Source organism: Haliotis cracherodii, unplaced genomic scaffold (genome assembly GCF_022045235.1).
Source record: "Haliotis cracherodii isolate W230 unplaced genomic scaffold, xgHalCrac1.p SCAF_4, whole genome shotgun sequence".
NCBI lineage: Eukaryota > Metazoa > Mollusca > Gastropoda > Lepetellida > Haliotidae > Haliotis > Haliotis cracherodii.
The window spans coordinates 59236580-59262978 of NW_027266297.1; the positions used below are offsets into that span (position 1 = coordinate 59236580).

Sequence of the window (26399 nt, forward strand, 5' to 3'; positions counted from 1 at the left end):
ATCTGCCCATCCATCCATCTATCTGCCCATCCACCCATCTATCTGCCCATCCATCCATCTATCTGCCCATTCATCCATCTATCTGCCCATCCATCCATCTATCTGCCCATCCACCCATCTATCTGCCCATCCATCCATCTATCTGCCCATCCACCCATCTATCTGCCCATCCATCCATCTATCTGCCCATCCATCCATCTATCTGCCCATCCACCCATCTATCTGCCCATTCATCCATCTATCTGCCCATCCACCCATCTATCTGCCCATCCACCCATCTATCTGCCCATCTACCCATCTATCTGCCAATCCACCCATCTATCTGCCCATCCATCCATCTATCTGCCCATCCACCCATCTATCTGCCCATCCATCCATCTATCTGCCCATCCATCCATCTATCTGCCCATCCACCCATCTATCTGCCCATTCATCCATCTATCTGCCCATCCACCCATCTATCTGCCCATCCACCCATCTATCTGCCCATCCATCCATCTATCTGCCCATCCACCCATCTATCTGCCCATCTACCCATCTATCTGCCAATCCACCCATCTATCTGCCCATCCATCCATCTATCTGCCCATTCATCCATCTATCTGCCCATTCATCCATCTTCCACCTGTCCATCATCCATCCATCTATCTGCCCATCCACCCATCTATCTGCCCATTCATCCATCTATCTGCCCATTCATCCATCTTCCACCTGTCCATCATCCATCCATCTATCTGCCCATTCATCCATCTATCTGCCAATCCATTCATCTTCCACCTGCCCACCATCCATCCATCTATCTGCCCATTCATCTATCTATCTGCCCATTCATCCATCTTCCACATGCCCACCATCCATCCATCTATCTGCCCATCCATCTATCTATCTGCCCATTCATCCATCTATCTGCCCATTCATCCATCTATCTGCCCACCATCCATCCATCTATCTGCCCATTCATCCATTTTCCACCTGTCCATCGTCCACCCATCTATTTCCATAAATCCTTCTGTCCATGCATCAGTTTGTCTATTCATCCATCAACCAATCCATTCATCTGTATGTCCATCAATTCAGCTGAAGCAACTTACCTCTAGTAGAAGAGCTGGGCCTACTGAGATGCAGTGAGTGTGACAGTGGTATGTATTAGCCTGATGTATTGTGTGGCTAGATGACAACTGAGTATGCTATATATCCTGTATCCAACAGTCTCATGGTGTATGATAGATGTCATGTTACAGTTAGTTTTAATAAAACATTTCTCAAATGACAAATGTTTTTACACTGACAATAAATTTCTCATAAATCCTGGATACCATGTCAAGTGTATGACATAACACAGCACAACATGAGATATGAGCGTGTTGGTAACTTCAGCACAACAAACAGTGACGAGTCATGGCAAGCAAGGGTTTAGTTAGTTCGTTAGTTAGTAACAAGCAAGATTGGAAGGATTTGGTGTGGGCAGGATTCTGACAGTGGATGTGTCAAGTCGATGTGGCGCAGTGACAAATTCATGGCGAGCTGAATCATCGTGTCATATGCCATTTATATCTCCGATTCATTGGAAATAGACTCTTCTGTTGCACATGCCTGTCCTAAAATGTGGTGTTGATGTAGCAGGACGTGGAGTCATCCCACAGATGACATCCTTTCCTAGTCAGCTAGTCCTGCACCCTGACCGTGGAATATATTTATTTTATGAAAATAAATTATCTAGAAATGCATACAAAAGTCTAGCCAGCTCAAGCTAGCTCTATCTGAAATCAGCATAGGGCATTTTTTTAATTTATTATATTTATTTATATCATATATTTATATATTGTGTAATATAAGATTTCAGAGACTAAATGTTAGTCTACTTCTCAGCCTGCTGACGGGGTTAACCTCTTTGGTCATGTGGACAAGGCGTCCGACCTCGGATCAGAAGGTCCGTGGTTCGAATCCAATCACAGGACTCGGAAATTTTATGGCCGCTACATTGACACCAAACTTTCTTCAGTTGTTTTGCTTGAAAAGATGAAGATTACTGTCAATGATGAGTTACTAGGCTGTCAGTAATGCATATAGTATTTGTTTGTTTATCTAACATCCCACTCAGCAATATCACAGCCACATGACAGCAGTCTGTAAACAAGGGCAAAAGTTAGCGTGGCTCACTAATACCCCCGACCCGCCCAGTGTGTCAGTAGTTTCAAATTAAATAATTGATAGGGTTAGGGTTTGAAAAATTCATAATAAAATTGAAAATTGATAAAAACATTTTTTTCTTTTGACTGCACCCCTCCATATGACACATATTATATGTACTAAGTTTGAGATGAATCCACTGAATAGTTTAAGACAAATCGCGCGGACAAAGTTTTCAGATGGACGGACGGAACCTTGGTATAACTATATATATAAAAGGTCGGAGGTATAATAATCAAGACTGAACCAGACAATCCAGTGATTGAAACATGAGCATTGATCCACACAATTTTGATACGATGACATACATCAACCAAGTCAGCCAGCCTGACCACCCTATCCTGTTAGTCGCCTCTTTCAACAAGCATAGTCGCCTTTAACGGCAATAATGGGTTGCTGAGGAGCTATTCTACCCCGAGTCTTCACGGGTCGATACATCCAGTAACAATGTTGTCATATGATACATCTGGTGACCTAATACATTGAGTTGATACAAAAGGGCATTCACATGACAAATATCTATCAGCCCAGGGCTCAAAATATATGCCACATTCCAACCCAAAGATTGAAGATGTAGTTATAATCACTGCAATTTTACAGCCCTGCTGTAGTCATACAGGTCACTAATGTAGCGGCCACAAACTTTCCAAGTACCATGATGGGATCTGAACCACGGATCTCAAGACGCCTTGTCCACGCGACCAAAGAGGTTAACCCCATGAGAAAGCTGACACGGTAAGGATGTCATCTATGGGATGACTCCAAGACATGCTTCTATGGGATGACTCCAAGACGTGCTTCTGTGGGAGGACTCCAAAATGTGCTATACTTACATGACTAAAAGCCTTGATTACTGGAAATCCTCCACAGTTTCATGACACCTTTTTTATCACAATACAAAACACCACCCACTGTACCTGGCAGTCTAACCTTGACATTGACATACTGGTCATAGATCCCTCAACAGTCACACCAAGCTTCCGTTACTCTCTGGTTTTCATAAAACATCTTGACACATTTTACCCAAATTTCTTTCTGATTAATTGATTAGTTCTCCAGGTTTGACTTGACAGGTCAGAGATTACACTGACATGCTCTGCTTCAGGCATGTACACTAATCAAAACTATTACCGTAATTTATATAAAAAACTTAACACATTGTATTACATTAATACATGGAATAGTGAGTGAGCGAGTATGGTTTTACGCCGCTTTTAGCAATATTCCAGGAATATCACGGCGGGGGACACCGGAAATGGGCTTCACACATTGTACCCATGTCGGGAATCGAACCCGCGTTGTCGGCGTGACGAGCGAACGCTTTAACCACTGGGCTACCACGACCGCCCCAATACATGAATACATTACATACCTGTGTGAAGATTTTCTTACTTTATTTATGGACCGGACAGACAGTAGTGAGTGAGTGAGTGAGTGAGTGAGTGAGTGAGTGAGTGAGTGTGTGAGTGAGTGAGTGAGTGAGTGAGTGAGTGAGTGAGTGAGTGAGTGAGTGAGTGAGTGAGTGAGTGTGTGAGTGAGGGAGGGAGGGAAGGAGGGTTAACACGACTTTGAACAGTAGTTTAGTAATATCACAGCATGTCAGCTTCATCATTTGTTGATGAGAGAGATAATGAATACATTGTCACAGACATAAACCACTTTGATGAAATGGGCATGGCGCATACAAAGTATGGAAATCGAAAAAAAAGATCTGGTACCCATTCACTACTGGAATACATAATTATGTCAAGCTTGTGAACAAAATGACAAAAGCAAGCTATATTCCTGATAATTTTCTCTGCATTTCATGAATTATTAAAACATTTAAATGTATAACTTCGCTTTACTTGATCCACAGATTTAGCCAACACTCAAATAACTTTTTTTCAATTAGTGAATACCGTATAAAAAGTAAGTTGTTAAACATTTTCAGAAACTGCTTTTAATTTATCAGTTCCTTCAATTCAAATATCTATCACAGATATTTTCAAAGTAACATTCCAAGAGGTATGGACAGATTGTAGAACATTTACAGCAATTAAATATTTCCAGGAACTAGAGTAGAGCAATGGTGTTCCGCGAGGCTCTGTGGCCATCCCACGCGTGTCGTGCTGCAGGTGCTACTATACTTACAACTTATAAATAGTAACTAGGACAGCCTTTGAAGGGGGTTAAGAGGATGAACATGTCTCTGTTTAACACATCACCTCGTGTCCCTGTCATGTTTAACACTGTCAAGCCTTGTGAACTTTTTAACGAATTACTTGTTCCAATTTAATAGTCTTATTCGGAGGCAGAAAAGAAAGGATGATATTATCCGAACCACTAATTCTACCTGGATGCAAACGTGTAATGTGGTTCTCAATATATGGACTTCCCAATACAGGTGAGATGGTCGGAAACTTATCATGCTTATAACAAGTTTGTTTGTTTGTTTGTTTAACACTGCACAATCCAGTGATTGACATCATGAGCATCGATCCACGCAACTGAGATACTATGACATGCATCAACCAAGTCAGCATGCCTGACCCCCGACCCCGTTAGACGCCTCTGACGACAAGCACAGCTGCCTTTTAAGGCAAGCATGGGTTGCTGAGATTGCTGAAGACCTATTCTACACCGAATCTTAACGGGTTGCTTATTACATGTATTGTCATCTAATTTATAATAATGAATAATTTTTTTATTTATCTTTACTGATTTGATTTAAATGTCAATAAATATATCAAACTGGATATGAAGAAATGAAAAAAAACAATTTGCTAACAAATTAGAAATGCATGGAATGGGAATACTCCTATGTAAATATATCAATGGCAAGTTAATGTATGAACAGTTGACATTGACACCATCGACCATATAATCTTCGATAACACCTGGATAGTCACAATATGTATAATCTGTGGGTAGTCAGTATGTATGACCCGGCATATATACTCTCATGAACTTCTAACAAAAACTGCCTCTAGTGGTAGAGCATCCAACCGGAGAGCGGAAGGTCCAGGGTTCGATTCCCGGCCGTGTCATACCAAAATACATTAAAAGATGGTACTTGTTGTTACCCTGTCTGGCGCTCGGCATTCAGGGACTAAATCAAGGATAGGTCGGCTGGGAGTCGGTATACAGTATACGGTATTCATGTTAAACTGTGGCATAGTATCTCAGAGGGCTAGCACTATAAATTGGCATCAGTCTGGACTAGTACAAGCTGCCACACACACACACACACTTGCATGTGTGAAGAGTGAATACTATCCTACCCTATATTCTATCCCGGGGATGAAATTCTCTAGTGTCAGGATGATTCTCCCTGTGAATTTGAACCCATACCAGTGTGTTTAATCCTATCCTTTACTATACTCTAGAGTAAAACCTCCCCCGGGATAATATTTAGGTAGGATATAATCCTTGCTTACACATGTACATTGCTATTTAAGTGCAATAATATTGGACGCAACGTTAAACCCCACTTAAACAATAATAATAAGTGCATTTATAATGCGCCAGATTCCTTTCACCAAGTGGATGCTCATAGCGCTACACTATTATTACCCCTGTCAATGGATCAGTGAGCATTCGATTTTCATTCTCATCTCCCTGGGGAGTATAAAACCCAAGCTGCCTGTGAGGCGCTAGAAGGTTAACAGGCACATTACCTTCTCATCCTACCGGGTACCCACTCACTGCTGGGTGAACAGAGGCAAATTTTGAACAAAGTCACTTGCCTAAGGAGACACCACATGTGGTACATGTGCTTCAGTGTGGGGCAGGACCGAAGCCCTAGAAACTCGCAGCAGTCAAGCTCAACATGGTTACATCCAATGACTCTCCGAGACCGACGTTGCTTAACTTCACCTGATTTGTGATCTGTGCGCTGTGCACAGGACCACGTGCCACTTCACCTCACCTCACCTCACCTCACCTCACCTCACCTCACCTCACCTCACAATAACAATCTAGCAGCCTTATGGACCTTTGAAATAGCCCTTATGACACGACATATCATATTACCGCAATACCGCTGCGATAGTATGTAACAGTTGCTTGTGCTTACAATGCTTATGCTAAAAACATATGACCCCGACAGTCATCCCGTACTAAGTATTTCGTCAATGGTGATGAATGACATACTACCGTATTTGATGTAATAAGCGCCCAGTGCGCCCAAAATTAGAAATAGGGGGTTCCTATTAGAATATTATTTTGGTGGAAAAAAAACAGAGTTGTAAGATCGTAAATTTCATGGTTTATGCTGAAAGCCTGAAATGTTTATATATGACAGATATATTTTTCCAGAATTTAATTGCCTATAATTAAGGGTGCATTAACACATGAGTGCATATTATACACAAATTAAATAAGTCTTGTGTACACTGATGAATCGGCAGGGGTGCTAATTGGGATTGTTCACCAGCCAATATATTAGCAAATATCGCTGTGGGTGCTTATTAGAGCGGGGCGCTTATTAGGTAGAGTAGAGTTGTATATTACCTCAACAACAAACCACCGCCTATGGTTTCAGATTTCAGATTTGCTCTATACACATATGGCCTACTTTCATAAGAGTTATGCATGATATACTGTGGAAGTTTGCTTATCTGAATACTTTGGTAAATTCCACAACAAATCTAGTTAACAAGACAGGAGTGAGTGAGTGAGTTGGGTTTAATGCCCCTTTTAACAGTATTCCAGTTATATCGCGGCGTGTCAGCTTAATGTGGGAGGAAAGCCCGAAGTGATGCAGGTCTTAGACATTTACCACTTCGGTGAAGCCCACGAGCACGGGTATGGTGCTGACAAACCTAGAAACATAATCGGGGCGAATCGGGATTCGTCCACAATGACAGGTTTCTGGCGTGCCCCCTAACAAGACAGGAAGTTTCTGTTCCCAGGGGTGCTTGTGAAACATGTTTCTATACTAGCAAACTTTTTCTGTGAAGACAAGATTATTCATGTTAAACAGGAAGTTACTCTTTTGTCTTTTTGTTGCTTATTATCCAGTCAGCAAAATTACAGTGATATCACTTTGTTTGTTTGTTTGTTTGTTTGTTATTTAACACTGCATTCTGCAATATTCCAGCTATATGACGGCGGACACACAGATACACTCATCGACACATACACACACATGTTTCCTATAATCTATACAACGTCAAACAAGTACGGGAACACCCACTATTTAGCATATATTTCAGTAAAAGTAAAATTTACTGTACAGTCATGAAGTGATATGAAGTCTAATGGTGCATGTTGTTTGTTTGTTTGTTTGTTGTATAACGCCGCACTCAGCAATATTCCAGCTATATGACTGCGGTCTGTAAATAATCGAGTCTGGACCAGACAATCCAGTGATTGACATCATGAGCATCGATCCTCACAATTGGGATTCGATGACATGCATCAACCAAGTCAGCAAGCCTGACTACCTGATCCCGTTAATCGCCTCTTACAAGCATAGTCGCCTTTTACGGCAAGCATGGGTTTCTGAAGACCTGTTCTACCCCAGATCTTCACGATCACTATATGGAGATCATGAAAAAGGCGAGAATCACCTGATTAAGGGGCAAGAAGTAACCCTTGGTACAAACAATAAGCAATTGTTTTATCCATAAAAAGTGTCATGTCTTCAAGGCCAAACGGATCTATAGGAAATAGATGTAGATGCTAAACTGACTGCACAGTTTCCTCAACTAAACCTACCTCACTTCTAACTACGGAAATAAACATGGAACAAGAAAGTTAATTTGTTTAACAAATTTAAATTCTTTAAACAACTGACAAAAGAAAAAAATATTTACACACGAATGAAAAGATTTTGTAAGTACACACAGACATTCCCCAAAAACATTCTGACCATTTGGTTCAAGGAACACAAATTCGAAAGATTAAAATTACTGGTTTTTGTTAACACAGGAAAAAGTTAAAAAATGAATTCAGGTTTAAGATTAATTAACATGAAAGGTTAAGGGCAAGATGGAGGCTTGATACAGCAGACAAAATGTCAGGAGGTCCTGCTGTATATTTGTTCGGCCATTGTTTTATTTATTCCAATAAGTACTCCCTACCTAACATAGGAACACATCCCATTCTCTCCTTTCTCACCATGAACATCCTATTAAAGGTGACCTTTGATAATCACTCAGGCCTTGTCGGAAACATGACCCATTACAATAGAGTTAGAGCTACTTAGCGTGTTGACGATGTTCCCATTGTTTTTGCAGTAGTGGACACACAGCACTTACAATGACTCCCATGTGGTTCCCATGTGGTTCATATGTGGTTCATATGTGGTTCACATGTGGTTCAAATATTAGCATGATAGAGTTACATACCACACACGTTTAAAAGGACCATGGATTTGTCATTCAAAACAGACAAACGTAATTACTGTAGTTAATATTCCTAAACCTTTACTTGATATTCCTAAATCTTTCTAAACTAAATAACCATAAATTAACGATACAACTTGGAAGACAAACGAAACCACTCACCCCACTATGCTCTACATATTCAACCATCGATGAGGAAAACACTACCTACATCACTGTAAAACACAATCAAGGAAGAAATATGCTCTTCGGAAAATTATCCCACAAAACGTAAATGTCCACAATAATTAAAACAAATTATTTCACTACATCCTCTCAAATAATGAAGCCATCAACATCAATTGCATATGTTTCCATATCTATAATTACAAGCGATAAATATCCATTGGTCATAATCAACCTTTGGTATTTATGAAGTATATCATCAAATCTGAGTATTGATATTTTCTTTCAATGTTTTCTGTGTTTATAGGTATATATGTATGTCTGTATATGTGTATGTATGAATCATAACGGTTTGTCATTTAAATTTTGCTTCTGTTCCATAATGAAATGTTTTCTGTAATAATTATTATCTTACATTATCTTTCTTATCTTATTCCTAAATTTAGGAGTTTAACAAAATAGTATCATCACCCAAAACATTGTCTGTCTCCCAAACCCAGGTGAGAAAAAATTAAAAGGGTAGAATAACTCATGCCTAGAATGATTTGGCAAATCTAGATTGCCTCAGCTTAAATTAAGGATTGTTCTGGGCTCCATTTGGATTTTATTTTTTATTTTATTACATATCTCCATGAACATGGTGAACCTGTGTCAACAATATAATGTACAGCTCCTCCGCACTGTTTGTTTGTTTGTTTGTTGTTACAGCAACATTCAAGCTATATGACGGCGTTTGTAAATAATCGAATCTGAACCAGACAATCCAGTGATTGACATCATGAACATCGATCCACGCAATTGGGATACGATGACATGCATCAACCAAGTCAGTGAGCCTGACCACTCAATCCCGTTAGTCGCCTCTTAGTATATGCAAGCCTTTTATGACAAGCATGGGTTGCTGAAGACATTCTACTCTAGATCTTTACGGGTCCAGCCACACTATGGCCAAGTAGCTATGTACATTACCCAGGGGCCAACCACTGTATCTCCTGGGTCGGGGAGGGAGGAATTTTTACAAATCAATAATCTCTCCCCAAAAGGCAAAACATTGACGGTTTCTCCCCAAAATTGTCGTTAACTTTTGGAAACCGAAAATCTCTTCCAAAATGCAAAACATTGACTGTTACTCTCAAAAATTGTCACTCACTGGACATGAGTGTAAGAAATGTATTTCAAGAAATGTTTTGGTAAATGTTGAAGCGCTGACTCAATATATAATCTGTCTCATTCACTATGCCCCCCCACCCCCACCCCCCCATCCTCCCACTCAATATTGAATGATCTATCCCGTATATGTGCATCCACCAACGACCTGACCTTAAACAAGGACGTATGTACTTACACATCATCTAATCTGTATATTTACCTCACACGGTTTTAGCCTGAATAATAATGATAAATACATTTGTAAAGCGCAGCATTCACTGTGCATAAGTGCTCTGTGCAGTGTGCTGTGAATGACTAGTGCATCTCTGCATTATACAATATCTGCATCAACGCCGGGGCACGGCTGGGTCGGTCGTCTAAGGTGCCGTGATTTGCTGTGCAGAGTTGCGTCCCCTGGGGACGCCAGAAACTTATGATTGTGGGTTCGAATCCCGATTCGCCCCCAATATGTTTCTAGGTTTGTCAGCACCATACCCGTGCTCGTGGGTTTCACCGAAGTGGTAAACGTCTGAGACCTGCATCACTTCGGGCTTTCCTATCACATTAAGCTGACACGCCGTGGTATAACTGGAATACTGTTAAAATCGGCATTAAACCCAACTCACTCACTCACACATTGCGTAAATACCCACCTTTAATTCCTAGTTGGTAACATCATAGTGTTATTTAATGGTTACATTTTAATTCGCCAATGAGGAAGTGCAAGCCTTGAAACTATAACATGCCTTTTAACTGGACTTCACAAGCATTCACGGTTTTCATTTGTGGATTTGCCTGCCCAAAATTTTACGAGAGTAAAAACAATTAAATAACTGCTGTTGCTGATGGACAATATGATCCTTTTGACCACTTTTAGTCATAACTTATATTTCAAGAGGTCTTATTAGGAAATTAACCACAAATTAATTTTGGAGGTTTGATTTGTGGATTATGAAATGGTAAAAAACTATTAAAAACCACATTTAAGACTTTGTCTTCAAAGGTTTAAAGACTCAACAGTCAAAATCAGCTTAAACTTTCTGTGAGACAGCTTTACATTAATTTGAAATCCCCCAAAAGACAGATGCACCTGACCAACCAGGAGGGGGAGGGGATGGAGTGAGGGAGGGGATGGAGTGGGAGAGGGGGGAGGGATTGGAGTGGGGGAAAGGATGAAGGGGGTGGGGTGATCCTGCATCCAGACAGCTGAACATCAAACCCAGCCTAGATGACAGAAGTAGTCAAGTCTAGTGACCGAATAAACTCATTAAAATTTTATTTCAAGAGAGACATTTATTCCGTACTTACACTGATTTAATCATAAGTGGGGGGGGGGGGGGGGGGGACTATGGGTGGGTGGGGAGGTAACTTTCATATCGTTCTGTGTTACATCGGTGCTATTTATCGGCCTGCATAGCCTCGGGCTGATTACATAGCTGTAATATATGACTGCTGTGTTCACATTCAGTCCGGCCGCTTATCTGTCAGTATGTTATACATCAAACCTGTCCAGTCTTGATGTCAACTCTCCCAACCCACTCCTCACCTCTCCTGCATGTCGGACATTGTCGTAGCTGCTACAAACTTGATAAATGAGATTCAACTTTTCTAATGTTTCTGTCTTTATTTTATCACTGTCAAATGATATATTGCTCTGGTTCTTTTTTGATAAGCCATAAAGGGAAAATGTAAATTTCGGCAGCAGGTTAAGAATTTTCATGATAACTACAAGTATTCAATAATAATAATAATAATAATAATAATAATAATAATAATAAATGTTATTATTATTATGATTATTATTATGATTATTATTTATATAACACTATAAGCGCTACGCCATTATTACCCTGGTTACTGGATCAGCGTGCACTTGATTTTATTCTCAGCTCCCTGGGAAGTATATAACCAAGTAGGATGGAATGTTGTCTGATACAAACCGTCTTACTATCAATATAGACTCCAACTTTAAACTCCCATTTTTGTCACATTTTCACATAATCACGTTTTGCACAAGATGTACATGAAGTATAGGCCATTAGTTTTTTCTAAATACAAATATCACGGAAAAAGATATGGCTTTCCACCGACACTGACCTAAAGAACAGCTGTTACACAAACCTCAGCTGCACTCATATTACCGGGGAGATACATAGCCCCATTACTGTTGGTCTATAAAAACTCATACAGTTTTGTGGGCTGTGCCAAACATAATCAAGAGAAATAATATATAACTACATAATAGCATAATAATACTAATAATGATATACTAACATCTTATAAAGGCAGTATTTGTGCCCCCAGTGATGTAAGAACTAATCTCGTCTCACCTCGCCACAAGGTCATTAGGAAGATATTAAACAGTAATCCTATTTTGTGTTTGATTTTTCATGACCTTAAGTCGCCAGGATGTCAAGTATTTTCCTAAAAGACCCTGATGTAATCAGAGATTGTCTATCTTATCTGTCTGTCTTCAAAATTCATGTTAATCTGCTAGTCCAGACTACTAAATTGTGTTGAGGACAAGTACAAATCCGATGATGGTTGTCCTCATTGTTGTGACATTTGAGGGCAGTGATTCTAAATCAGTTCTCAATGCTTCAGTTTTGCTACAAATTGGATGTGAATAATACTGACAGAAAACGTGAACATGGTAATAGTTTGGTTTCATTCAAACAGGTTGGTTGGTTGTTTGTTATTCAACGCCGCACTCAGCACTATTCCAGCTATATGACGGCGGTATTCAAACAGGACTAGCTACAAATAATGGGGACTAGTGAATAAGTTTTCCACTAGTCCTCTAGACTAGTCTTAAATAAATTTCTAAGGCTGGATAAACATGATGAATAGATCGAGCAAGTCCACAGACTACAGATTTATCAAGCAGAAAACATGAAGGACCTCTTATTTTCACCAGTCTCAGTTGTAACCTACTTGTGGTCACGTCTTATCTAGTCCAGTTTCTTACTGCATCTAGCCAACCATATCTTATCTAGTCCAGTTTCTTACTGCATCTAGCCAACCAACAATGAGGTTATTTTTTACTGATGCAAATTGAAAAAGCTTGTCAATAAACAAACTTCACGGAAATGTCTGCACACAATACAAAAACTCTTCAAATTAAAGGAACATTTAAATATATCCTACAAATATTCATCTTATTGAATGTTATCAAGGGAAAAACTATTCATATCACAGGCATAATTTTATCGCATTCACGGACAGACAACAACAATGAATTATTTCCTTTTTTTGTGTCAATACCATATACACACAACAATTTACAGAAGTTATACTCGTGACCCACTTTTAACCATTATTTTTCTTCCCTATATTTTATACAATTAATCGATTTATAACACATAAATATATATTAAGAAACGAAAATTGTGTCTGTACAGTTTCTGATAATGGAAAATTTGAAACAAATATCATACATGTTACTTAAACTGTTTAAAGAATGGGCTTCATCAAAATAATCCTCTTTATGAAAACTCATAAATTTTGTTTCTATAGGTCAATAATCCTCATAAAACACGAACGATCATGAATGATCTGATCACAACAAATTTCATTGACTGCTCCCACAGTAGTTATTGTGAATAAGAAACTACCTGTAGAGGAAATAGAATATATTGTAATAAATAACAATGTCGTCAAGTGGCTAACGGTAATCCGGGTCAATAATCCGATATTATCCGACCATGGACCTTGACATAAAAATCAGATTTATATTTCCCTGTGTGTGGCGATAGAAACCTGATTATCAACAAGTTAATGAAATGAGACTTACCGACATTGTCACTCTATTTCCACTTAGTGTATGGTTTAAACATGAGCCGTTAACAGTATACAATTGTACACTGATAAGTCACTCGATCGAGGAAGTTCTGACGTAACAGTTAGTGGGAGATGGGACTGTGCTCTGTCGACCTCAGCCTAGTCGTAGTGTCATCTCCAATGTCCTTCACGAGGAAAAGTTGACAGCAACTTCCACTGAACTATTTTCTAATCAGAGCGATTATTTGTGATAAAATGAAAGATGTTGAAACAAAACTCGGCTCTTCCCGGTTGTAGCCCCAGCACACCCGAACAATTTTACTTCCTTGTCTGTCACGTGACCTGTCAAATCGAGCACTTTGCATGCTCCGACACTCATCGCCCTCATGCATGGCGTTCGGGGATCGCTACCGGTATAGACACTGTGATGTTTCGTTTCAGGATCCTCTGATAATATTTTTATCTAGATAATCGATATTATACACTTCCTGGTTATATTTTGTTTATATAAGCAGGAAAGTTGTCTTAATTACAGCGCTAGTTGTGGTTAATTGTTTGTAAGATCGAAGGACGATATTGGGTACCTATAACTCGCATCAGTGACTTAACTGCTGTTACATATGATTACGGTTGATTGATGTTTTTGGGATGTAATTATTAAGTAGTTGTTTATTACGCACTCTCGGTGATGTTGAGTCTCGTTAGTGGGGAGAAGGGGGGGGGGGGGGGGGGGGGGGGGGGTGTTGGCGGCGGAGTGGTGTGAACGCGACAAGAACGCGCGTGGTTTCCTTTCCTTCCTCCGTAAGAGGAAACGAGATGCTGTAGATGCGTGGTTGTCATGGTGCGACAACACGAGCAGATTGTCTGTTTCAATTCATGTAAACACCTCACCGGAAGGATATATACATTTCGCTACAGATTTGAGGCCTAGACGCCGTTGATTGAGTTTTTTGTTTATTTTTTTAACGTCTATGCCGCAGAAAAAAACGAACAATGTGCACTAGGCGGCTTCACGTGTTGATTGGATTTTTAAAATTTTACCTTGAACAGTTTACCGAAGCATCGCCAAAGAACGGCTCGCTGTTGTACATTAAGGAGAGGAAAGAAAATTTTAACAGACAGCTTAGTAAGCTTGCAGATACACATACATACACGATATGAGTTGAGGTAGATAAATATGTCGATGTAGACTTAATAAATTTATAATGCATGTAAAGCACTGGTAAATAAGCAAATCAGTCTGCGTGTTTATTATATATTACGAAAAGGGAGCAGTGACAACCTATCAGTACCGTCACAACTAAGCAAACAGAAAATGGTCATTTAAAATCTTTACGAGCTCTAAGAAAAGTACACCAATCTACATATAGTGAGTGAGCTGGGTTTAACGCCGCTTTTAACAGTATTCCAGTGATATCACGGCGTGTCAGCTTAATGTGGGAGGAAAGCCCGAAGTGATGCAGGTCTCAGACGTTTACCACTTCAGTGAAACCCACGAGCACGGGTATGGTGCTTACAAACCTAGAAACATAATCGGGACGAATCGGGATTCGAACCCACAATTATAGGTTTCTGGCGTGCCCAAGGGACGCAACTCTGCACAGCGAATCGCGGCGCCTTAGACGCCTGGGTCACCCGTGTCCCATGATTTATAGTGAATTTGGCAGGAAGCGGCTATACGTTGAAATATACACCCGGGTAGTAACTCTTTGGGCAAAAAAGATAACCGGTAAAAGTTCTAAAATATCATATGAACGTATAAACTACTTTCATGAACATTATGAAATAGGCAAATTAATAAATGGTTAAATCTTGTCAAAAATATTCTTTCAGATTGTGGGTTAATTTACATTTGTGGCATCCATTGAATATTGTGAATATATTTTGTAAGTCATATGCCAGGTGATACGGCCTGATTGCAAATAAAAGGTCAGTTCAGTTCAGACATGGGTAGATAGCGTGCATATTGTTTGTCGCCTATCACGTAATTTTAGATTTTGAATTTATTAAAACCTGTTTTCCCGATATATAATTTGTAATCAGAGAGTGTTAAACATTCAGTCCGCAAAAAGGAAGATCCTGTTCAGATAAAGTATGCAAAATCTGCTAGGGAAACATTTGGAATGTTAATGATGAATACCGTAAATCCTTGAATAAACGCGTGCCTTGACCAAACGCAGCATGCAACGAACCTCTGACTTATAATAAACGCCGGCAAAAAATGTCAACGGGAGCTTCCGAAATAAATAAACACAGGGCGTTTATTCAAGGATTTACGGTCACTGCAATGTAAATAATTCTTCGCGATGTCCTGAGAAAGATTTTGTTTATTATACTACACTTACACTAGATACGGTACCCAGTTCGTCTGCTTCTGGATTTGTTCGACGCGTTGAAGACTTTTATAGTTTACAGTTACGTGAAACCGAGACCGAAATCTTTTACTCACACAATAGCAAACACTGACCAGCAAAAGAAACTATACTTAAAATCAACTTTATTACCATTACCGTTAACGAAACGAGGGGGCACGGGTGGCTCAGTCGTCTAAGGCGCCGCGATTCGCTGTGCAGAGTTGCGTCCCTTGGGCACGCCAGAAACCTGTCATTGTGGGTGAATCCCGGTTCGTCCTGATTATGTTTCTAGGTTTGTCAGCACCATAGCCATATGCTCGTGGGTTTCACCGAAGTGGTAAACGTCTGAGACCTGCATCACTTCGGGCTTTCCTCCCACATTAAGCTGACACGCAGTGATATAACTGGAATGCTGTTCAAAGCGGCGTTAAACCCAACTCACTCACTCACTACCGAAAAATGATGTTCCCGGATGTTTTAAAACCAATCGTCGCGTTCAAGAATATGGTACTTATAAAAGGAGGTGTTATACATCTGTGTGTATGCGTGCGTGCGTGCGTACGTGCGTGCGTGCTTGCGTGTGTGTGTGGCCGCTTTAAATACTAGTCTGTACTAATGCCGGTTCTATCGTGAGATACCATGCCGCAGAGAAACATGGATACCTAACACAGTATACAGACTCCGAGCCGATCAGTCCTTGTTTGATCCTCTTAACGCCGAACGCTAGTATCTGTAGCTGACAATCCTAGAAACATAATCGGGGCGAATCGGGTTTCGAACCCACCCCAAGGGACGCAACTCTGCACAGCGAATCGCGGCGCCTAAGACGACTGGGCCATCCGTGCCCCCCCCCCCCCCCCCCCCCCCCCCTCCTGCAGTCGACCGAAATCTGCATGACACTTTACGAACAGGATTTCGATTTTGATTGGACTATGTATAGACTCGTTAGTCCAGCCATAGTACCAGCCTAGTTCGGCAAGGGTGGAAACTGGACTTTTATAGTCTGTTAACTCACTTGCCTCGGGAAGATGTATTGCGGCCTGCTGGGCCCCCTTCGCAGAACAGAACCCAAGGAGCTTGTTCTATCATCATATTTGAACACCCCTGGAAATTTCCAGACCGTCAGATTTGAACATCCCCGGAACCCTTCCGGACCGTCAGATTTGAACACCCCTGGAACCCTCCAGACCGTCAGATTTGAACCCCTGGAACCTTCCAGACCGTCAGATTTGAACACCCATGGAACCCCCCAGACCGTCAGATTAGAACACCCCTGGAACCCTCCATACCGTCAGATTTGAACACCCAATGAACCCTCCAGACCGTCAGATTTGAACACCCCTGGAACCTTCCAGACCGTCAGATTTCAACATCCCTGAAACCCTCCAGACCGTCAGATTTCAACACCTCTGGAACCCTCCAGACCGTCAGATTTGAACACCCATGGAACCCTCCAGACCGTCAGATTTCAACACCCCTTGAACCCCCCAGACCGTCAGATTTGAACACCCCTGAAACCCCCCACACCGTCAGATTTGAACATCCATGGAACCTTCCAGACCGTCAGATATGAACACCCCTGGAACCTTCCAGACCGTCAGATTTGAACACCCATGAAACCACCCAGACCGTCAGATTAGAACACCCCTGGAACCCCCCAGACCGTCAGATTTGAACACCCATGGAACCTTCCAGACCGTCAGATTTCAACACCCCTCGAACCCTCCAGACCGTCAGATTTGAACACCCCTGGAACCCCCCAGACCGTCAGATTTCAACACCCATGGAACCGTCCAGACCGTCAGATTTGAACACCCCTTGAACCCCCCAGACCGTCAGATTTGAACACCCCTGAAACCCCCCAGACCGTCAGATTTGAACACCTCGGAACCCCCCAGACTGTCAGATTTGAACACCCATGGAACCTTCCAGACCGTCAGATTTCAACACCCCTTGAACCCTCCAGACTGTCAGATTTCAACATCCCTGGAACCTTCCAGACCGTCAGATTTCAACACCCATGGAACCTTCCAGACCGTCAGATTGGAACACCCCTGGAACCCTCCAGACCGTCAGATTTGAACACCCCTGGAACCCCCCAGACCGTCAGATTTGAACATCCCTGGAACCTTCCAGACCGTCAGATATGAACACCCCTGTAACCTTCCAGACCGTCAGATTTGAACACCCATGGAACCCTCCAGACCGTCAGATATGAACACCCCTGGAACCCCCCAGACCGTCAGATTTGAACACCCATGGAACTTTCCAGACCATCAGATTTGAACACCCCTTGAACCCCCCAGACCGTCAGATTTGAACACCCCTGGAACCCTCCAGACCGTCAGATTTGAACATCCCTGGAACCCTCCAGACCGTCGGATTGGAATACCCCTTGAACCTTCCAGACCGTCAGATTTGAACACCCCTTGAACCCCCCAGACCGTCAGATTTGAACACCCCTGGAACCTTCCAGACCGTCAGATTTGAACACCCCTGGAACCCTCCAGACCATCAGATTTGAACACCCATGGAACCCCCCAGACCGTCAAATTTGAACACCCCTGGAACCTTCCAGACCGTCAGATTTCAACACCCCTGGAACCTTCCAGACAGTCAGATTTCAACACCCCTAGAACCCCCCAGACCATCCGATTTAAACACCCATGGAACCCCCCAGACCGTCAGATTTCAACACCCCTGGAACCCTCCAGACCGTCAGATTTCAACACCCCTGGAACCTTCCAGACTGTCAGATTTCAACACCCATGGAACCTTCCAGACCGTCAGATTTCAACACCCCTGGAACCTTCCAGACCGTCAGATTTCAACACCCCTGGAACCCTCCAGACCTTCAAATTTGAACACCCCTTGAACCTTCCAGACCATCAGATTTGAACACCCATGGAACCCCCCAGACCGTCAGATTTCAACCCATGGAACCTTCCAGACCGTCAGATTTCAACACCCCTGGAACCCTCCAGGCCATCAGATTTGAACAGCCATGGAACCCCCCCCCCCCCCCCCCAGACCGTCAGATTTGAACACCCATGGAACCCTCCAGACCGTCAGATTTGAACACCCATGGAACCTTCCAGACCGTCAGATTTGAACACCCCTGGAACCCTCCAGACCATCAGATTAAAACACCCATGGAACCCCCCAGACCGTCAGATTTCAACACCCATGGAACCTTCCAGACCGTCAGATTTGAACACCCCTTGAACCTTCCAGACCGTCAGATTTCAACACCCCTGGAACCTTCCAGACCGTCAGATTTCAACACCCCTGGAACCCTCCAGACCGTCAAATTTCAAAACCCATGGAACCTTCCAGACCGTCGGATTGGAACACCCCTGGAACCTTCCATACCGTCAGATTTCAACACCCATGGAACCCCCCAGACCGTAAGATTTGAACACCCATGGAACCCTCCAGACCGTCAGATTTCAACACCCATGGAACCTTCCAGACCGTCGGATTGGAACACCCATGGAACCCTCCAGACCGTCAGATTTGAACACCCCTGGAACCCTCCGGACTGTCAGATTTGAACACCCCTGGAACCCTCCGGACCGTCAGATTTGAACACCCCTGGAACCTTCCAGACCGTCGGATTGGAACATCCCTGGAACCTTCCAGACCGTCAGATTTGAACACCCCTGGAATCTTCCAGACCGTCGGATTTGAACACCCCTGGAACCCTCCAGACCGTCAGATTTCTACACCCCCTTGAACCCCCCAGACCGTCAAATTTGAACACACCTGGAATCCCTGACACCGTCAGATCTGAACAGGATCTAACCCTCCTGCAAACAGACGTGACCTATCACCGGCACTTATAGAGGGAGGAATGGCGCCGAACACCGAATGACGTATGTATTCCGACGTCTAGCGAATGCTGCGAAAAGTCCTGCGAGGAATGGCGCCGAACACCGAATGACGTATTCCGACGTCTAGCGAATGCTGCAAGACGTCCTGTGCGGTGTTGGTAGTGAAAGGGAAACACGCGCGATTTGACTGTGAATCATTTGATTTGAATTCGAATGTGACCATAATCAAACTTAAATTGTAATACAGAAATTAATTTACGTTAAAATCAGGTGAAAATTAGACAGGTGTATAGAAACGGCGTCACGTTGTTTTCCTGACTTTATCAACAAGACAAGTATAAAAGACAACATCAAACAGACCACAATATCCAACATATGACGCCGACACTGCTTGATAATGTGTTCCATTTGAAACAGAAAGGAAGTAGAGTGTCATGTTGCTTCCTTGTCGGTTCGCCACGTTTTGAGTGAGTATAGTTTTACGCCGCTTTTAGAATTATACCAGCAATATCACGGCCGCGAACACCAGAAAGTGGTTTCACACATTGTACCCACGTGGGGAATCGAACGCGTGACGAGCGAACGCTTTTCCACTACCCCACCGCACTCTAGAACTTGAATGCATTTGTTAAAAAAGGGTTTCTTTCAACAGATCATAAAGAACAGTTACGTAAATCTTGACATCCCCAATAAAATCTTTACAATAAAATATTTTCTCTCTATGCAATGCACATGTAAATTCGACCCGGGGTAGAATAGGTCCTCAGCAACCCATGCTTGCCGTAAAAGGCGACTATGCTTGTCGTAAGAGGCGACCAACGGGATCGAGTGGTCAGGCTCGCTGACTTGGTTGATGCATGTCATCGATCCCAATTGCGTGATGTCAATCACTGGATTGTCTAGTCGAGACTCGATTATTTACAGACCGCCGTCATATAGCTTGAATATTGCTGAGTGTGGCGTTAAACAACAGACAAACAAACATGTAAATACCCACGGGCATATTTATGGTGCAAACAAACCAAGCATAATTCGGATCGACTGGGATTTGAACCCATGAAAACGGATTCTTGAGCTGCACATCGAATTGTTCTCAAATCACTGAAACAATGATGCAAAAACATACGAATAATCTAATAAGTGCTTAGTACATGGTTAAAAAACACTTTCATTTTCGGCACAGTGTTATAAAACCGGTTCCTGATTTTGCTAAAATTTACTGTTTTGGTCTGCAGATCTGAGAAATCGATTTAATGTAAGATGGACCAGCCGAAAGGTAAACGAGAGGCAGCTATCTGCACTCCATACTTTTTTCGAAGAAACAAACTTTAAAAACATTGACCCAAGATCAATGGTGAGCTGATGCTTAATCCACTGCACCTGGATTAGACGCTTATATTGATCTTTCCGTGCACCTCAAGGTCGCATCGACACTTGTCTTTCAGTGGAAATACTTTTCCCCGCGTTAGTCAAATATTTGGTTGAAATAGAAAAACGACAACATATTTCCCCCCAGTATAAACAAGGAAAGAAAATACCACCGCTAAACCAACACTGCAGGCAAGGTAGTGGTTACAACCGCAGTCGTGCACGACACTTTGGGTCATGTCATGGCAAGTGCATGACATTGCAATCGGATCTTGTGCTGGCAGACCTGTTGAATCGACGTCTTTTATGTCCCAGGACAAACACAACCAGGGCCTCGTTGCACTAAGCTGACTTAGCTCTAAGGTGATCGTAACGCTAAAATCGTTTTGGGCAACGGGGCCTTGGGCCTCGTTGCACGAAGCCATAATTGTGCGTGAGTTGGGTTTAACGCCGCTTTTAACAGTATTCCAGTTATATCGCGGCGTGTCAGCTTAATATGGGAGGAAAGCCCGAAGTGATGCATGTCTTAGACGTTTACCACTTCGGTGAAACCCATGAGCATGGGTATGGTGCTGACAAACCTAGAAACAAAATCAGGGCGAACCGGGATTCGAACCCACAATCATAGGTTTCTGGCGTGCCCAAGTGCCCAGCGAATCGCGGCACCTTAGACGACTGGGCCAACCGTGCCCCCAGAGAGCAACTATTGTCGTAAGTCGGCGGTAATGAGTGGGTGAGTGAGTATGGTTTTACGCCGTTTTTAGCAATATTCAAGCAATATCACGGCGGGGGACACCAGAAATGGGATTCACACATTGTACCCATGTGAAGGAATCGAACCCGGGTCTTCGGCGTGACGAGCGAACGCTTTAACCACTAGGCTACCCCACCGCCCCTTTCGCCTTAGAACTAGATATAGTCCCACGGGTCCCGTTCACGAAGCGATCCTACTGCAACGACAATATCGTAGTTCCTTTACTAGAACATATAGTAGCGAGTGATTTGGGTATATGCGCTGAATGTGCATACTAAATAAATTCATGTTGACGAATATAAAATCATATAACTAACTCACTAACAAACGCAAATTGTTTACGGAATTATGTGCCAGCATTTTCATACAGTAAGTTTAAAAAATCAGTTAGCTGAAAAGCATCAGCGCTACTGACGAATTGAAATAAGCACTTGTCAACTGACACAATCTGCTATACCTAACTCGTCACGGACGACCAGTTTTATGTCGGCTGCAAGCATTGATATCTCTAGGTGGTTAGGGTCAAACCGAATTCATCGCTATATTTGTTTTGTATGATTATTGACATACACGTTCCCACACTGTCGCCATACCAGCCTATACACTGAGGAGAGTGGAGGAGGTTTTGTACATTGATTAAACATCCTTGTACGCGTCTCACTGGGAACACCTCACGCATGGCTGCTCTCGCCTGATATATGTCAGATGGTACACTGTGTGCATGGCGTTCTATGTTCAAGTAAGAATTGGCCTCAACAACAAAAAATTGCGTTTATGAAGTTTTAAGCCTAAAACCAGTCTCGATTACAGACCGCCGTCATATAGCTGGCATATTGCTAAGTGCGGCACAAAACAACAATCAATCAAATACCTTTCTAGAGAGCAGGGTACAAAACAAACCTTATCGCTACGACAGTTGTAAGTCAATGTTAAGGTATGGGAGTTACGATCACCTTAGCACTAAGATCAGTTTGTACAACGGCACCCTGGTGTGCTGAGCAATCTCATTAAAATCAGATCTTAGTTCTCGCCATCGCTAATCAAAGATCTGATGACACCCCCATTACGAGTCACGTCAGACCGACCTTGCGCGAACTTTGACCGACCAATAAAATGACCAATCAGAAGGCAGCTTTCTCGTGCTTTACGGCACAAATTTCAAATTGGCTACTACGCTTCGAAATATATTTTGAGTGAGTGAGTGAGTTTGGTTTAACGCAGCTTTTAACAGTATTCCAGTTATATCGCGGCGTGTCAGCTTAATGTGGGAGGAAACCCACGAGCACGGGTATGGTGCTGACAAACCTAGAAACATAATCGGACGAACCGGGATTCGAACCCACAATCATATGTTTCTGGCGTGCCCAAGGGGACGAAACTCTGCACAGCGAATCGCGGCGCTTTAGACGACTGGGCCAGACGTGCCCCCTGTTGACGAGTAACCACACAGTGACTATTGTCTTTACTTGGTCAGATTCCACACTCGAAGACAAATCAGAAGGTACCTTAACTATCACTTTAGTCGATAGACTTACCCGATCCCGCGCTGTTTACCCGTCAACATAAATGGGTGTAGATGTATGGCCCCCGACTTGACGTATAAGTGGATATACAGTGGTTGGCTGTGTTAGTGTACAGGGCTCAAAACGAGGCGGTACTTCCGGGATAGAACAGTATAATATACCTTTCAGATAAGGATGTATTCAGCGGGTTTGTAAGGATTGCTCAATTGAGATGAAAGGCTAGTCAGTATATGTTCTATTGTTAATGTTGGTGCATTGAGTGCAGATTTAACTGGCTGCATTCAGTTAATTCATGGCCGAGTTCCACAAAGCAATCGTAGCTCCCATTCCGTGATATAGAGATCACGATAGTCATACCGCTAAGATCGCTTTCTGGAACGCGAACCAGGGCCCACTTGCACAAAGCGATCTTAGCGCTAAGACGATCGTAACTCCCATACTTTAGCATAGGCTTACAATAGTCTTAGCGCTAAGATCGCTTACTAGAACGTGAACCAGCTGGGCCCACTTGCACAAAGCGATCTTAGCATAGGCTTACAATAGTCTCAGCGCTAAGATCGCTTTCTGGAGCTTACCAGGTGGGCGGTTGTTTCAGCTTCTGCAACTTTCTTTGCCGCATAGACAAGCTGGGGGTTAGGGTTCGAATATTAGATACGACTTGATTATTAACTTTCAGCGTTTAACATTCTACCTGTGGTCGTGGCTTCTTTAATGGAGTGAGCTTCGAGAAAGTGTTCATAGGGATGTCAGAGAAAATGTTCATAGGGATGTCAGAGAAAATGTTCATAGTGATGTCAGGGAAAATGTTCATAGGGATGTCAGAGAAAGTGTCCATAGGGGTGTCAGAGAAAGTGTTCATAGGGATGTCAGAGAAAGTGTTCATATGGATGTCAGAGAAAGTGTCCATAGGAATGTCAGAGAAAGTGTCCATAGGTACGTCAGAGAAAAGTGTTCATAGGTACGTCAGAGGAAGTGTTCATAGGGGTGTCAGAGAAAGTGTTCATAGGGGTGTCAGGTACGTCAGAGAAAGTGTTCATAGGAATGTCAGAGAAAGTGTTCATAGGGAATGTCAGAGAAAGTGTTCATAGGAATGTCAGAGAAAGTGTCCATAGGTACGTCAGAGAAAGTGTCCATAGGTACGTCAGAGAAAGTGTTCATAGGGGTGTCAGAGAAAGTGTTCATAGGGGTGTCAGAGAAAGTGTTCATAGGGATGTCAGAGAAAGTGTTCATAGGGGTGTCAGAGAAAGTGTTCATAGGGGTGTCAGAGAAAGTGTTCATAGGAAATGTCAGAGAAAGTGTTCATAGGAATGTCAAAGAATGTCTTCATAGGGATGTCAGAGAAAGTCTTCATAGTGATGTCAGAGAAAATGTCCATAGTGATGTCAGAGAAGGTAAATTATCAAGTCGGGGCTACACAATCCTGTGATTGATATTGTGAACAACGATCGACACCGTCGGGTCACGATGGCCACCCGATCAACCAAGCCATTCAACCTGACCACCCGATCAACCAAGTCATTCAAGCCTGACCAAGCCTGACCACTAATTCGCCTCTTACGACAGCACATGATGCAGGGGTCCATTCCATCCCGGACCCCCCGTGGTTTTCACATATGTACACTGCAGGGGGGGGGGGGGGGGGGGGGGGGGAGGAGCTGTATGTACCCCATTTAAAACAGTATTTTATTTACGGCATCTCGGCTGAATGTGGTATGTATGTTGTTTAACGCCGCACTCAGCAATATTCAAGCTATATGATGTCGGTCTGTAATAATCGAGTCGGAACAGACTGACATCATGAGCATCAATCAACGCAATTGTATACAATGACATACAACTAAGTCAGCGAGCCTGACCCTCCTATCCTGTTATTCGCCTTTTACGACAAGCATGGGTTGCCGAAGACCTATTCTAACCCGGATATTCCGGGGTGTCATATTTATTAGATTTACATAAATGTCATTACAGCAAATGCCATAAATGTACGTGCCATTATACGAAATGTAAAGCTAAGTAAATATTCGCGCGTTAATCATTGTCATCAAAGTGCGTCCATTGGGAACACAGACTTAATATATACAGTAGCATGATAGTGCCCTCATTAGCAAAACGGATCTAACATAATTACATTAAAGTACCCTAATTAGCACGATGGACCCAAAACAATTTCATTAAAGTACCCCTAATTAATAATAAGGAGCTAATACAGTTACTTTAGCATGCTCCTATTACCTTCACCGATTTAAGACAGCGAGTTGAAGAGAACAAGTCCGAAAAACGGTTTTAACACTGGCATTATTTAAAAGTGCCCTCATCAGCAACCAACACCATGGGAAAACCAGCTGTGATGGTTGGTTATTCATGCATACTCCCTAGAACTGTTTTCACTAGAAAAACTAATAAGTAATATGGTATTTCCATTGCCGTCAGTCGCATTTTATGGTTATCGGTCCGACGAGCTGATACATGTGAGGGTGTTCGTGAAGAAACGTGATCATAGAGAATTGGTGTATCTGTTTGCAAGCAGCTGGTGCCGTGCCATAGTATCAGGCCTGGTGGCTGTGTGTGTTCAACTCCCACGTGTACAGATCGACTATCATGAGATGGATGCGTTTACTTTTGAAGGGTGAGTGAGTGTGAGTGAGCTGGGTTTAACGCCGCTTTTAACAGTATTACAGTTATATCACAGCTTGTCAGCTTAATGTGGGAGGAAAGCCCGAAGTGATGCAGGTCTCAGACGTTTACCACTTCGGTGAAACCCACGAGCACGGGTATGGTGCTGACAAACCTAGAAACATAATCGGGGCGAACCGGGATTCGAACCCACAATCATAGGTTTCTGGCGTGCCCAAGGGACGCAACTCTGCACAGCGAATCGCGGCGCCTTAGACGACTGGGCCAACTGTGACCCCCTCTTGAAGGGCCTATAGACTGTTATCGAGAGTGCCTAT

The 26399-nt window shown here is 42.7% G+C and overlaps 1 protein-coding gene across 8 annotated transcripts in view; it reads right to left on the reverse strand.

Annotated features, from left to right (window-relative positions):
- Positions 1–26399, reverse strand: part of LOC139480329 (FYN-binding protein 1-like) — a 75787-nt gene that overhangs the window by 35114 nt on the left and 14274 nt on the right. The window contains exon 1 of one of the 8 annotated variants that reach the window (XM_071263392.1): positions 23461–23539. The exons of 6 other annotated variants lie outside the window; for them this stretch is intronic. Coding sequence is in view for 1 of the 2 variants with exons in the window: in XM_071263390.1 (XP_071119491.1) it covers positions 13630–13635 (6 nt within the window). In the remaining variant the exon portion in view is untranslated. Of the gene's footprint in view, positions 1–13629; positions 13943–23460; positions 23540–26399 lie in introns of those variants that run through there. One more of the 8 variants, XM_071263390.1, reaches the window with a different exon arrangement.